We start from the raw sequence: 11,684 nt of genomic DNA, 5'->3' as shown, positions 1-11,684 counted from the left end.
GCAACCAAATCACATGTCAAGATCCGTTTTTAGAGATGGTGTTTTAAAGTTTTTTTATTTATTTAAAAAGTATCCAAATATATTTTTTTAAATTTTTTAATTTTTTTAATATTAGTACATTAAAACCATACAAAAATATTAAAAATTAATTTTACACAAAATTTAAATTTTAAACAAAAAAATATTTTATCCACATTACCAAACACTTCTAAATTCATATTGAAATTAATATTTAAAAAACTCATTAAATGTTGAAGCAATTTGTTGTTGTTTTGAAAGAGGATATAACTATATCGTGGTTTAAAATATTTCTAAATTTTTTTTTGCTTGAATCATAATTTTTTTTTATTTTAAATATTAATATATTAAAATTATTAAAAATTAATAAAAAAATATTAATTTAATAATTTTCACGTAAAATCCATAAAAAAAAATTACCGACATTCCTTTAAAGTTAAAAAGAGCATCACGTTGTCGTCGACGAACATAAAAAAATCAATTTGTCGTAAATAAATAAAGGGCTAATTACAATATTAGTACATTATCTTTTCTTTTCGTTTTTAATCTAGTATATGAAATTTAACATTTTTTTATTTAAATACATCGATTTTTAAAAAAACATTTCCATATAAGTGTTTCCGCCTATCTTTCATTAATTTTTCTATTATTTGATAACACATCATTTAACTTTAAAGGATATAGTAATTATTTTTTAAAATATTTTTAATTTAATTTTTTTTATTTTTAATATTAAAATATCAAAATAATCTAAAATTCAAAAAATAATTTAAAATTAAAAAATATTAATTTTTTAAAAATTTTTCAAAAAATTACTTTTAAAATACAAAAATAAACAGGTTTGAAATCACTATTTATAACCTTCTATTTTATTTTAATAAAATACATGAACTTTTTTTTATTCATCATATTTTTAATGTTTCGATCAAATACTTTTTTTAATTGATCTAAGTTCACAAAATTAAGATCCAAATAAAATAATATTTGAGTAAAAGAGCTAGAACATAAAATAGTCTCATCCTTCATCTCGCGTTGCCCAAAAAATCCTGTTTGATTCTAACCGATACCAGAGTTAGGATATTTTTAATAAAGGAACAAATTATTAATAAATATTTGATATTATTTATCATGTAAACATGTATTATATTGAGAAATCAATTTGAAATATATATACCAATTCATATCAAACAAAATTAATTTAAAAATATTTTTAAAATAAAAAAAATTTACGTTATAATTGTTCTTTTTAAGTTTTACATTTTAAAATTGTTTCATAATAACTTTATTATCAATTTCATCAAAGATATTTTTTTTTAATATATACAATCAAACTATCAATTATCTATTTTTAATTCAGGGGGGTTCAATACTTGTGTTTTCTAAATCTTTCAAGGACTAATGAAGTTCTTGACAACAATTTTATGCAAACATATGTTAGAGAATAGCTAAAACCATAACTTAAAAGGATTGTCATGATAAACTAATGTTATTATTGTTGACTTATTGTTTAATATATATTAGTTAAACATAAATATTAATTTTTTTTTTATTTTCTCTATTGTGTCTTTAATTTTTTGTAATCACTATTAAGTTCATCGCCATTCATTTTCAATATAAAATTCATAGCAAAGTAGTTATTAATTCATCAAAACTCATTTCAATTTATATCCATATGTATATAATAATACTCATACACATATTAATTCAACAAACTCTTAAATTATTATAAATCCTAATACTTTCAATAACTAATTATAAAAAAATAAAACTAAATTAAACAATGAAATAAATAGAAAAGAGGAAGAAAACTTACCTAAAGCATAAATCATAAAAAATTATTTACTTAACTAATTAATATCTTAGGACTTGAGGATAAATTTTGTAAAAGAAAGAGAAGTAAGAATAGTAGCTTGAAATAAAAAAGAAAGGCTCTTGGTTAATTAATAGAAAAAAAAAAAAAAATTAATGAAATGTGCTGAACATATATATTATATATTATATTATGTTGTGAGTTAATAATAGCTACCCTAGGTTAATTAGTAGTCAGCAAAACAAAATTTAACCATGTTAAGATATTATTAATATTTTAATATACAAAGTATTTTTGAAAAATAATAATTTAAGGGATAATTGTATATTTTAATATAAAATATATTTAAAAAAAAATTAAGGAGGTAATTGCTCTATTTTAACACCACGTGGCTCCTCGACTGATTCTAACACAAATATTTTTTTAATAAAAAAGACACCCTTCAATGACCACGCAACAAGGAAAGGAATATCCTTTTGGGCACTATTAAATATTTGATTTTAATAAGAAGATGATCAGTATGTGAAGCTTTCTTTGTCTTGAATGTGATTTTGACTTGCACACTTTAGCTCTAGGCTACACGCCAAACTAGGACTAGACTCACTCTCCCTATATCTGTAGCTGGAAGACAATGCTGAACGCATCGGGTTTGCTGATTCTAAGTAGATAACAACGATGGCGAAGAAGAGCACACCAAGTATTTCACTCTCCCACTTTTGGGGGGTTGTGTTTTTTTCTCTCTGCTTCTTCATTCCAAAATCTGTGTTGGGTGAGAAAAAAGAGTTGCGATTTAGAAAAAATGGAGAGTTCAAGATACTGCAAGTGGCAGATATGCACTTTGCGGATGGCAAGACCACGTCTTGCCTCGATGTGTTCCCCAATCAGATGCCTACTTGCTCTGACCTCAACACCTCTGCCTTTGTTGAGCGCATGATTCAAGCTGAGAAGCCTGATTTTATTGTTTTCACTGGTACCCCTTATACTCTTATTTACCCTTTCCTTTTCTAATTCCTAGTTATGTTCTTGGTTCTGATTTTTTTGTTTTTTTTTTGGTGGTCTATATATGATTGTTATTCTGAAATTTGGATATAAACAACAAAACCCAGTTGTTAATTTGTTTACCGAAGCATGTTTCCTGATTTGGTAACAGTATATATGGCTTGTAGTGGGTAAGCTCTAACAAGTATGCTCCTTCCACAATCTGAGCATTAATGGAAGTATTGTTGGCACTTTGGGAAACAGGGGATAACATTTTTGGCTTTGATGCCACGGATGCTGCAAAATCACTGAGTGCTGCCTTTCAGCCTGCAATTGCATCAAACATCCCGTGGGCTGCTATTTTGGGGAACCATGACCAAGAATCCACTTTGTCAAGGGAAGGGGTTATGAAACATATTGCTGGCCTTAAGAATACTCTCTCTCAAGTCAATCCTGCGGAGGTACACATCATTGATGGTTTTGGGAACTATAACCTGGAGATTGGCGGGGTTAAAGGTTCACGATTTGAAAATAAATCAGCTCTTAATCTTTATTTCCTTGATAGCGGAGACTACTCCACAGTTCCGGCAATCCCTGGCTATGGTTGGATTAAACCCTCTCAGCAGCTTTGGTTCCAACGCACCTCTGCGAAGCTTCGGGTAATAACACCGCTCTTTTATACGGTTGAAGTAATTTGTAGGTCACTGTATGATTTACTTCCATCATTTATCAGTGAAAAGAATCACTAGTTTGTCTACACAGAAGTAGAATCTACATTATGCATAGTTATAACTTCTAAAAGGTGCATTAGCTTAATTATTAGCTGTTGAATTCCCATTTTTCCCTTTCCATTCAGAGAGCATACACGAGACAGCCAGAGGCTCAGAAAGGACCTGCACCTGGGCTGGTGTACTTTCACATCCCATTGCCTGAGTTTGCAAGTTTTGATTCATCAAACTTCACAGGAGTGAGACAAGAAGGCATTAGCTCTGCTTCTGTGAACTCGGGCTTCTTCACAACCATGGTAGAAGCTGGGGATGTGAAAGCTGTTTTCACCGGACATGATCATCTCAATGACTTCTGTGGTGAGCTTACTGGTATACAACTTTGTTATGCTGGGGGTTTTGGATACCATGCCTATGGGAAGGCAGGGTGGTCAAGGAGGGCGAGGGTGGTGTTGGCATCTTTGGAAAAGACAGAGCAAGGAAGTTGGGGAGCTGTCAAGTCTATCAAAACATGGAAGCGCCTTGATGATGAACACCTTACCACTGTTGATGGTCAGGTCCTTTGGAGCAAGAGCCATGCAGGTAAGTGCTTGCTGATCAACCCTTAAGTAGTCATCTGTACATGTTTTAAACTTTACTAGGCATACAATGGATACTATCTCTTAAGGACATCCATGCGGAGCATGTCACCAAGAACTGGTAGGACCTGCAAAATTGAAGCTTTCTTCTTTGCATGTTGGCATATCGGTGCCTTGTGCTTTCTTGCATGTGTTCTGGCAAAGAATTGAAACCAATTAAATTACTTAAGATCAATGACCTGTAGTGCTGGCTGATACTAATTTATGTTCATCTTTTTATCAAAATGTTCTTTGTTAACTTGCCATTTCCAATTGATATTAAGTTTCATATTTCTCATCCTTGAATTACTGTATTGCATGGTGTAGTTAAATGTCACTACCATGATCTTCTTGCCCATGACTTTAGACAATTTAGCATATGAAAGGCTGTGTAATTAAATATCAAGGACCATAATCTACAACCCATAAATATAGAAAATTTAGCATATGAATGGGTGCACGAAGCTCATTGAAAGTTTAGGCTGATATTACTTGTGCACATTACCCAATCCATTTCCTGTTAATAAGAAACTTAAAATCCTGATGATTCTTCATATAAATATGATAGAGAAAATGTTCCTATTGGATAGAATGACTTATTCAATTGTCAGAATTCTCTACTAACACTATGAGTTACGACCAAATTATTTTTGTTGTCATTCTTTTGTTACAGATGTTTCGTATTTAAGCAACAATGTACATAAGAACTTGGAAATGCGTGCAGTGCTAGTCTGTTCACTTTTGCTTTATGCTGCAAAAAACCATGCTTGATTTCTCTCTGCCCCGTTCCACTTGATTATGAAAAGATATATCCCAGGAACATTGTTTCCCCTGCTCTATCTCATTTCATACCAAAGTGAGGCACATTTTCTCCTTTTTACATCACTTGCCATGTGTTTCTCTGATGTCAGTAACTGTTGTTAGAGAACATTAGGAGAGAAGGTAGGAAGGGAACTCTAACTTGTATTATATTACTCTCAAATGAGAGGAAGTCCCTATGGACTTGGACTTGTATTACAATACACTCAACACATATATTTATACTAGTGTATGGATAATTCTAGATACTTAATAGGATAACAATATCATTAATACTTATATATACTCGTTGCAGAAGTAAAAAGACACTTGATGTAGACTTCAAAATTAATTCCAACACCCCCTTAATTTTAAAAATCTCACAATCCTTGAAATTTAAAAATGTGTTGCCGATTCTTGCAAACCTTCTTATTCTTGTTACCATTTCCCTTGGCACACAATCATTGCCTTGTTGTAGGCTTGTATCTACTGTCTCATTATAGTTGGTTAGAAGACTACGTTGCTGCCATAATTTCCTTTTTCTTACATCTTCATCTTGAGCATCTCTTCAATCTCTTTGCTTTAGCAATTATATTTGTCTTAACATGGCTACTCTTAGTCATTTTTCTCCTCTTATCATTATTGCCACATTTCATTAGTCAAACATCTCTCTTTCAAGATTTGGTTTTTCAAGTGACCTTTGTATTTGCCCAGCTCTTCATCAGATTGCTGCCTTCCATCACGGCTCCCTTTCCATTTTCCATCCCTTTTAGCTAGAGCTCTCTCTTCTTTTCTTCATATGGGGTCTCTCTTGTACCACCTCATCTCTTATATAAGAACCTGTCAACCTTCACCTAGCCTTTCTTGGCATCTTCTGTGTTTCTCTTTATGGACTAGGATTACAATATTCTCAACACTTACATTTATACTAGTCTATGGATAATTCTAGATACTTAATGGGATAACCATATCATTAATACTTGTACTTGCACCTATAAGAATTAAAAAGACACATTGGAATTAACTCGCAAATGTTTTGTTGCTCAGGAGGCGATGCGTTCCTGTTTTCTGTTTCATGCCATCCCTTGTTTGTTTACCCCTTTTGATTTCCTTTGAACAGGAGCCCGTAGAAAGAAACATGTTGGCAGCCCTGAGTAACGAGCACATGAGGTGGCTTAACACCGAGGAAGCAAGAAGCGGAAATGTTTCTCATATTTGTCCTTATTCATCGATTTTGATATACGTGGCCTCGAAGTAAATGTAAACAGTGAAGGCAATTACATCAGACAATAATGGATAATCATGTTTTAGGAAGGTTCTGTAATTCTTCTAAAAAACTTTCTAAAATTTTATAATAAAATATTGGGTATTTTTGTTTATTAACAATTTTTTTTAGAGAGACAAAAAAAAAAAAAAGCCAAAATAACAGTTTTAAAAAATTATTAACGAAATAGCATAGTTTGATAATGTTTTGATTGGAAAACACGAGATTTAAAGTTGGAAAACATGTGGGAGTCGAAGACATTGACCTTTTGAATTATTTCTTAATTACTGAAGATTTTTTTTCTACACCGTTGGATTGAAAACGAAATTGAAGGAATTGCAGTGGGGATGGCCGAAACTCTGTCAAATGTCATCCTTCTCAAACATCTGGTTGAACTCAGTCAGTCCTTTTTAGTGATATTGAGTCATAAATCATATAGAATGTATTAAAAATGCTGTAGAAAATATTGTGAATTCTGTGAAGATTGTTGCGGAGAAGGTGTAGAAGGACTAAAGCCTTCGGTTGAGAAACCGCCTTAGTGAAACCTGCAACTGTATCATATAAGGGTGAAGCTCGATAATCTCTTGATGCTACATATAAAATGTTACAAGGAACTGTGCTGGGATATTAATATCAACACCACCAGTACTATTATTATTATCATCATTATTAATATTATTATTAATATCATTATTACTAATATTATAACCAAGATAATAATAATAATAATAAACAATAATAGGGTAGGAGAAGAAGAATAATAATGATAATAATAATAAAAATACTAATAATAATAGTAGTAATAATAGCAATAATAATGATAATAATCATAAAAGTAATAATATTATCAATTGTTTTATTACTACCAATAACAATAATATTAAAAGCAACAAAGATGATAATAATGATGAAAATCATTTTTTATATTACTATTTTAAAAAAATTGTGTGTAGTTTATTTTATTATTTAATATTTATTTTATTAAAAATCAAATCTCACTTTTTTAGATAGAGTGTGACAACTCTAATGAATGACTCGTATATTTAAAAAATCAACATATTTGTTTTTTTTAAAAAATTATAATTCTTTTTATTTTTATTAAGTTATTTCAATTTTATAATTTGTAGAGCATGTTTAACAAAAATATCTCTTGTTAACTTAACTTTAATCAGCCTTGTTACAATCTTATCATAACTAATTTTTTATGTCATTATTTTATCCCATTTAAATACTTGAATTTTATTTTATTTTTAAATAATACAGCCTCGCGGTGAAACTAGGCATCGAGGCTAGTTCTATTCTATCACTAATTATGGAGGTGAGTGTGTTCAGTATTGTGGTAGCTATTGTGGTTGTGGTTTGAAAAAAATTGTTTTATAAAAAGTACTTTTAGTTGAGGTTGATTTGAAAAAATATATGTTTGGTTAAAACTATGGTTGAAATTGAGGTTGAACAAAAAGTAATTTAATGTGTTTGGTTAAAAGAATGTTTTTCAAATTGAGGTTATAATATATATATATATTGATGATTATTAATTTAAATATTGTAGATTTAACTACTATTATTACATCATGAAATAAATAATATTGTAATCAAATATTTTTTATTATTCCATTAAACTATATGCAATTTCATCATGTACGAAATCTATCCAACAAGGAATATATTTTCCATGGTTTCTTAAGTGCGCAACAACAAAAACTGAATATTTTACGTCATCAAACGATCTCCTTCTAATTTTTTGAATTAAACACAATTACAAATAAAAAGAAAAACTGAATTTTTTTAACTGGGTCGGACCCGGCAAGAACATAATTGGGCTTGCAATCAAATTCTGTAAATGCTACATCATCAAGCGATCTCCTTCTAATTTATATAGTGTTATTAAATAATATTAAATACTAATTTTTCAAGTAAAATATAATTTAAAAAAAATAATTTTTTTAATGTAAGTAGTTATTCACCTGGCACTGTTCACGTGAGCAGTGCCAAAGTGAATTATATTTATCTGTGTACTGTTCACTTCAGTGAATAGTGCATCACGTTTGCAACCAGTGAATTATATTCACCTGGACACTATTTACTCTAGGTAAACAGTGCCTAAGTGAATTATATTCAGCTGGTTGCAGATATACATGGCCCCACATAAAAATCAGATAAGTTTTTATGTTACTAAATTTCATGTTTATGAGGTCAGTTTTAAAATCAGAAGCTACCGCGTAAACAAATACCCATTAAAAATTTCATTCCATTAATGAAATCAAATCAAATCAAATTTATTACTTGGAAATCAATTCAACTTCACAGCCTTTTTAATCCTTTCAAACAAGAATCAGGTGGCAGCAATGTCAAGATGCAGAACAACAACGGGACAACTAAGACATTCATGTTTTGGATTCCCAAAGGAAACCCCGAAACCAAACACATTACACCACGCAAGAACCCCTCTATCAACATCTTCATCTTAGATTTGAATTGATTTTTATTTTAAAAAATTAAACCGAAACAAAACCACTTAGTTTGAATCGATTTCAGTTTTTTTTTTAAATTCATTTTAGTTATTTTTTTTTATCAAAACCAAACCAAATTAAAAATAATTATCCCTAATCATTACTCAGCATGCAAGAAAGCACTTCCATTGCTACTACAAACAGGTAAGGGGAAATTGAGGATCTCCTTGCCCGATCCCTTTAGAGCCAGCAAATACGTACACAAATTGCCATTAATAGAAATGGAGAAAGGACTAGCCGCACATGCTCTAGTCCAATTCACATACTGCAGAGTGCAGAGGCAGTCCCCTAGCCTATATATTGTCTTTCAAGTACTAAATGTTGAGGTATTGTCATTTTCTTCTAAAGGTTTCATGATTCCTTTTGCTAGTGTTCTAACATGTCATTACTCGTGGGAAGTAGCTTTCCTCCCTCTTAAGGTGCTGTTGCTCAACTTCTCTAACATTCTTGAACGGCGCGTGACCCGAGTTTTAATGACTTGTGAGAAGCTAATGGCGTGCATGAGCTGTGTCAAATCCCTATCAGCAGTTTGGTGAGGTCCCTCATTTTAAACCCGTGAACCTGTCAAATATTGACCTCATCGATAAAACTAAAACTAATCTGTAAAATCAGAGAACAACGGAATAGAGGTAACAAAATCCCTTATGGTTATGGATGAAGCTCACATTTCTTATAATGCCGTAATGCAAGGATGTGTAATGGACAGCTAGCACAAGCTTGAAACTAGGGACCCTTCTCTTTTTCTTTTATGGGTTTCTAGCAGTAGATTCTTTCTTTTTGATCAACTAGTTTTAAAAACAGGTGTTGCTTCACAGAACGGCGAGTCCCTCAAAAATCATATCCATCAAGAGCAAGGGAATGCTGCTGGGCACTCTTCTGCTCTGCATAATCCCTAGTAACAGGAAAGGTTTTAACAATTGAAAAGAGGGTCTAAACTGATCGATGCCCTTGTGATTGTAATCACCTGAAATGAATGCAGGTGACTCAGGCAATACTGATGTTTCAAATCCGAGAAAACCTATTTGTTTAGAAACATATCGTGTTTGCTCGATCAACTTAAAAAGAAAACTAGAAAGTTGAAACAGATGTCTTTTCTACATGCTAGATATGGAAATCTTATTGAATTCCCAGTGGAGAAGACATCAAATAGATCGTGGTCTCTTGCTCTTTCCCTGTCAGTTCTGTCTATCAGTTGCCATCTCAGGAAAGCATCCGAGTCCCTCCACTCTTGCGGAACATGGAGGGCTGGTCGTGTGAGTTGAAGGCTCGCCAATGGTAGCAGCAGCCCGGCGGTGTTGTTAATATAGATGGCCTTATACTTTGAGGCTTATCCGGCTGAAAGTAGCCTGCTCCCTCACGGTGGTTGTGGGTAGATGGCCTGCGTTGGACCCGGTTAGAGAACAACTTGGATCTAAATACAGGTCCGTGAATATCTATTAATGAAAAAGAAAAAGAATCCAGAGATTTCAAGGTCCTTTGACATTGTCAACGCAGCGGACTTTTTATTTTTAATCTCCACATCAAAGCTGTTGTATCAATAATGGTTGTATTAATAATGATTGCTTGATGTTTTTCTTCTTTTTGGACTTGGAAATGAATCCATGATCGAACACAACCAGTATTGAAAAGGACTTTGCCAGTTAATTTTATTTTTGTGTTTGGTCCATGAGCCTCGTTACATGTGCAACCAAATCACATGTCAAGATCCGTTTTAGAGATGGTTTTTTAAAGTTTTTTTTTTTATTTAAAAAGTATCCAAATATTTTTTTTTAATTTTTTAATTTTTTTAATATTAGTACATTAAAACCATACAAAAATATTAAAAATTAATTTTACACAAAATTTAAATTTTAAACAAAAAAATATTTTATCCACATTACCAAACACTTCTAAATTCATATTGAAATTAATATTTAAAAAACTCATTAAATGTTGAAGCAATTTGTAGTTGTTTTGAAAGAGGATATAACTATATCGTGGTTTAAAATATTTCTAAATTTTTTTTTGCTTGAATCATAATATTAAAATATTTTTTCAGATTTTTTTTTATTTTTAATATTAATATATTAAAATTATTAAAAAATTAATAAAAAAATATTAATTTAATAATTTTCACGTAAAATCCATAAAAACAAATTACCGACATTCCTTTAAAGTTAAAAAGAGCATCACGTTGTCGTCGACGAACATAAAAAAATCAATTTGTCGTAAATAAATAAAGGGCTAATTACAATATTAGTACATTATCTTTTCTTTTCGTTTTTAATCGAGTATATGAAATTTAACATTTTTTATTTAAATACATCGATTTTTAAAAAACATTTCCATATAAGTGTTTCCGCCTATCTTTCATTAATTTTTCTATTATTTGATAACACATCATTTAACTTTAAAGGATATAGTAATTATTTTTTAAAATATTTTTAATTTAAATTTTTTTTATTTTTAATATTAAAATATCAAAATAATCTAAACTTCAAAAAATAATTTAAAATTAAAAAAATATTAATTTTTTAAAATTTTTCAAAAAATTACTTTTAAAATACAAAAATAAACAAGTTTGAAATCACTATTTATAACCTTCTATTTTATTTTAATAAAATACATGAACTTTTTTTTATTCATCATATTTTTAATGTTTCGATCAAATACTTTTTTTTAATTGATCTAAGTTCACAAAATTAAGATCCAAATAAAATAATATTTGAGTAAAAGAGCTAGAACATAAAATAGTCCCATCCTTCATCTCGTGTTGCCCAAAAATCCTGTTTGATTCTAACCGATACCAGAGTTAGGATATTTTTAATAAAGGGACAAATTATTAATAAATATTTGATATTATTTATCATGTAAACATGTATTATATTGAGAAATCAATTTGAAATATATATACTAATTCATATCAAACAAAATTAATTTAAAAATATTTTCAAAATAAAAAAATTTACGTTATAATTGTTCTTT

General features: G+C 30.2%; 1 protein-coding gene across 3 annotated transcripts; it reads left to right on the top strand.

The window, feature by feature from the left end:
- Positions 1 to 2,355: 2,355 nt before the first annotated feature.
- LOC118044449 (probable inactive purple acid phosphatase 29) lies at positions 2,356 to 6,332 on the top strand. Of its 3 annotated transcripts, none has more exons than XR_004686782.2 (5): positions 2,356 to 2,798; positions 3,071 to 3,465; positions 3,663 to 4,113; positions 4,822 to 5,004; positions 6,067 to 6,332. XR_004686782.2 is itself a non-coding variant. In XM_035052727.2 (4 exons), exons 1-4 carry the CDS (start codon positions 2,504 to 2,506, stop codon positions 6,102 to 6,104), a joined length of 1,179 nt encoding a protein of 392 aa, XP_034908618.1. In that variant the 5' UTR covers positions 2,359 to 2,503; the 3' UTR covers positions 6,105 to 6,332. The 3 variants fall into 3 exon arrangements, 1 of the variants encoding a protein (XP_034908618.1); XR_012169026.1 differs by having other exon boundaries at positions 4,822 to 5,090; XM_035052727.2 differs by lacking the exon at positions 4,822 to 5,004 and having other exon boundaries at positions 2,359 to 2,798.
- Positions 6,333 to 11,684: the final 5,352 nt, after the last annotated feature.

The sequence above is a fragment of the Populus alba genome, chromosome 2, assembly GCF_005239225.2.
Source record: "Populus alba chromosome 2, ASM523922v2, whole genome shotgun sequence".
In the NCBI taxonomy this organism is placed as follows: Eukaryota; Viridiplantae; Streptophyta; class Magnoliopsida; order Malpighiales; family Salicaceae; genus Populus; species Populus alba.
This window is presented reverse-complemented; position numbering and strand designations above follow the sequence as displayed.

What these genes read in the sequence shown, in the direction of transcription:
- LOC118044449 (XM_035052727.2), top strand. Translation starts at nt 2,504, where the DNA reads ATGGCGAAGAAGAGCACACCAAGTATTTCACTCTCCCACTTTTGGGGG. An exon ending in TGATTTTATTGTTTTCACTG is followed by an intron (nt 2,799 to 3,070) that starts GTACCCCTTATA and finishes TTTGGGAAACAG; the next exon opens with GGGATAACATTTTTGGCTTT. An exon ending in GCACCTCTGCGAAGCTTCGG is followed by an intron (nt 3,466 to 3,662) that starts GTAATAACACCG and finishes CTTTCCATTCAG; the next exon opens with AGAGCATACACGAGACAGCC.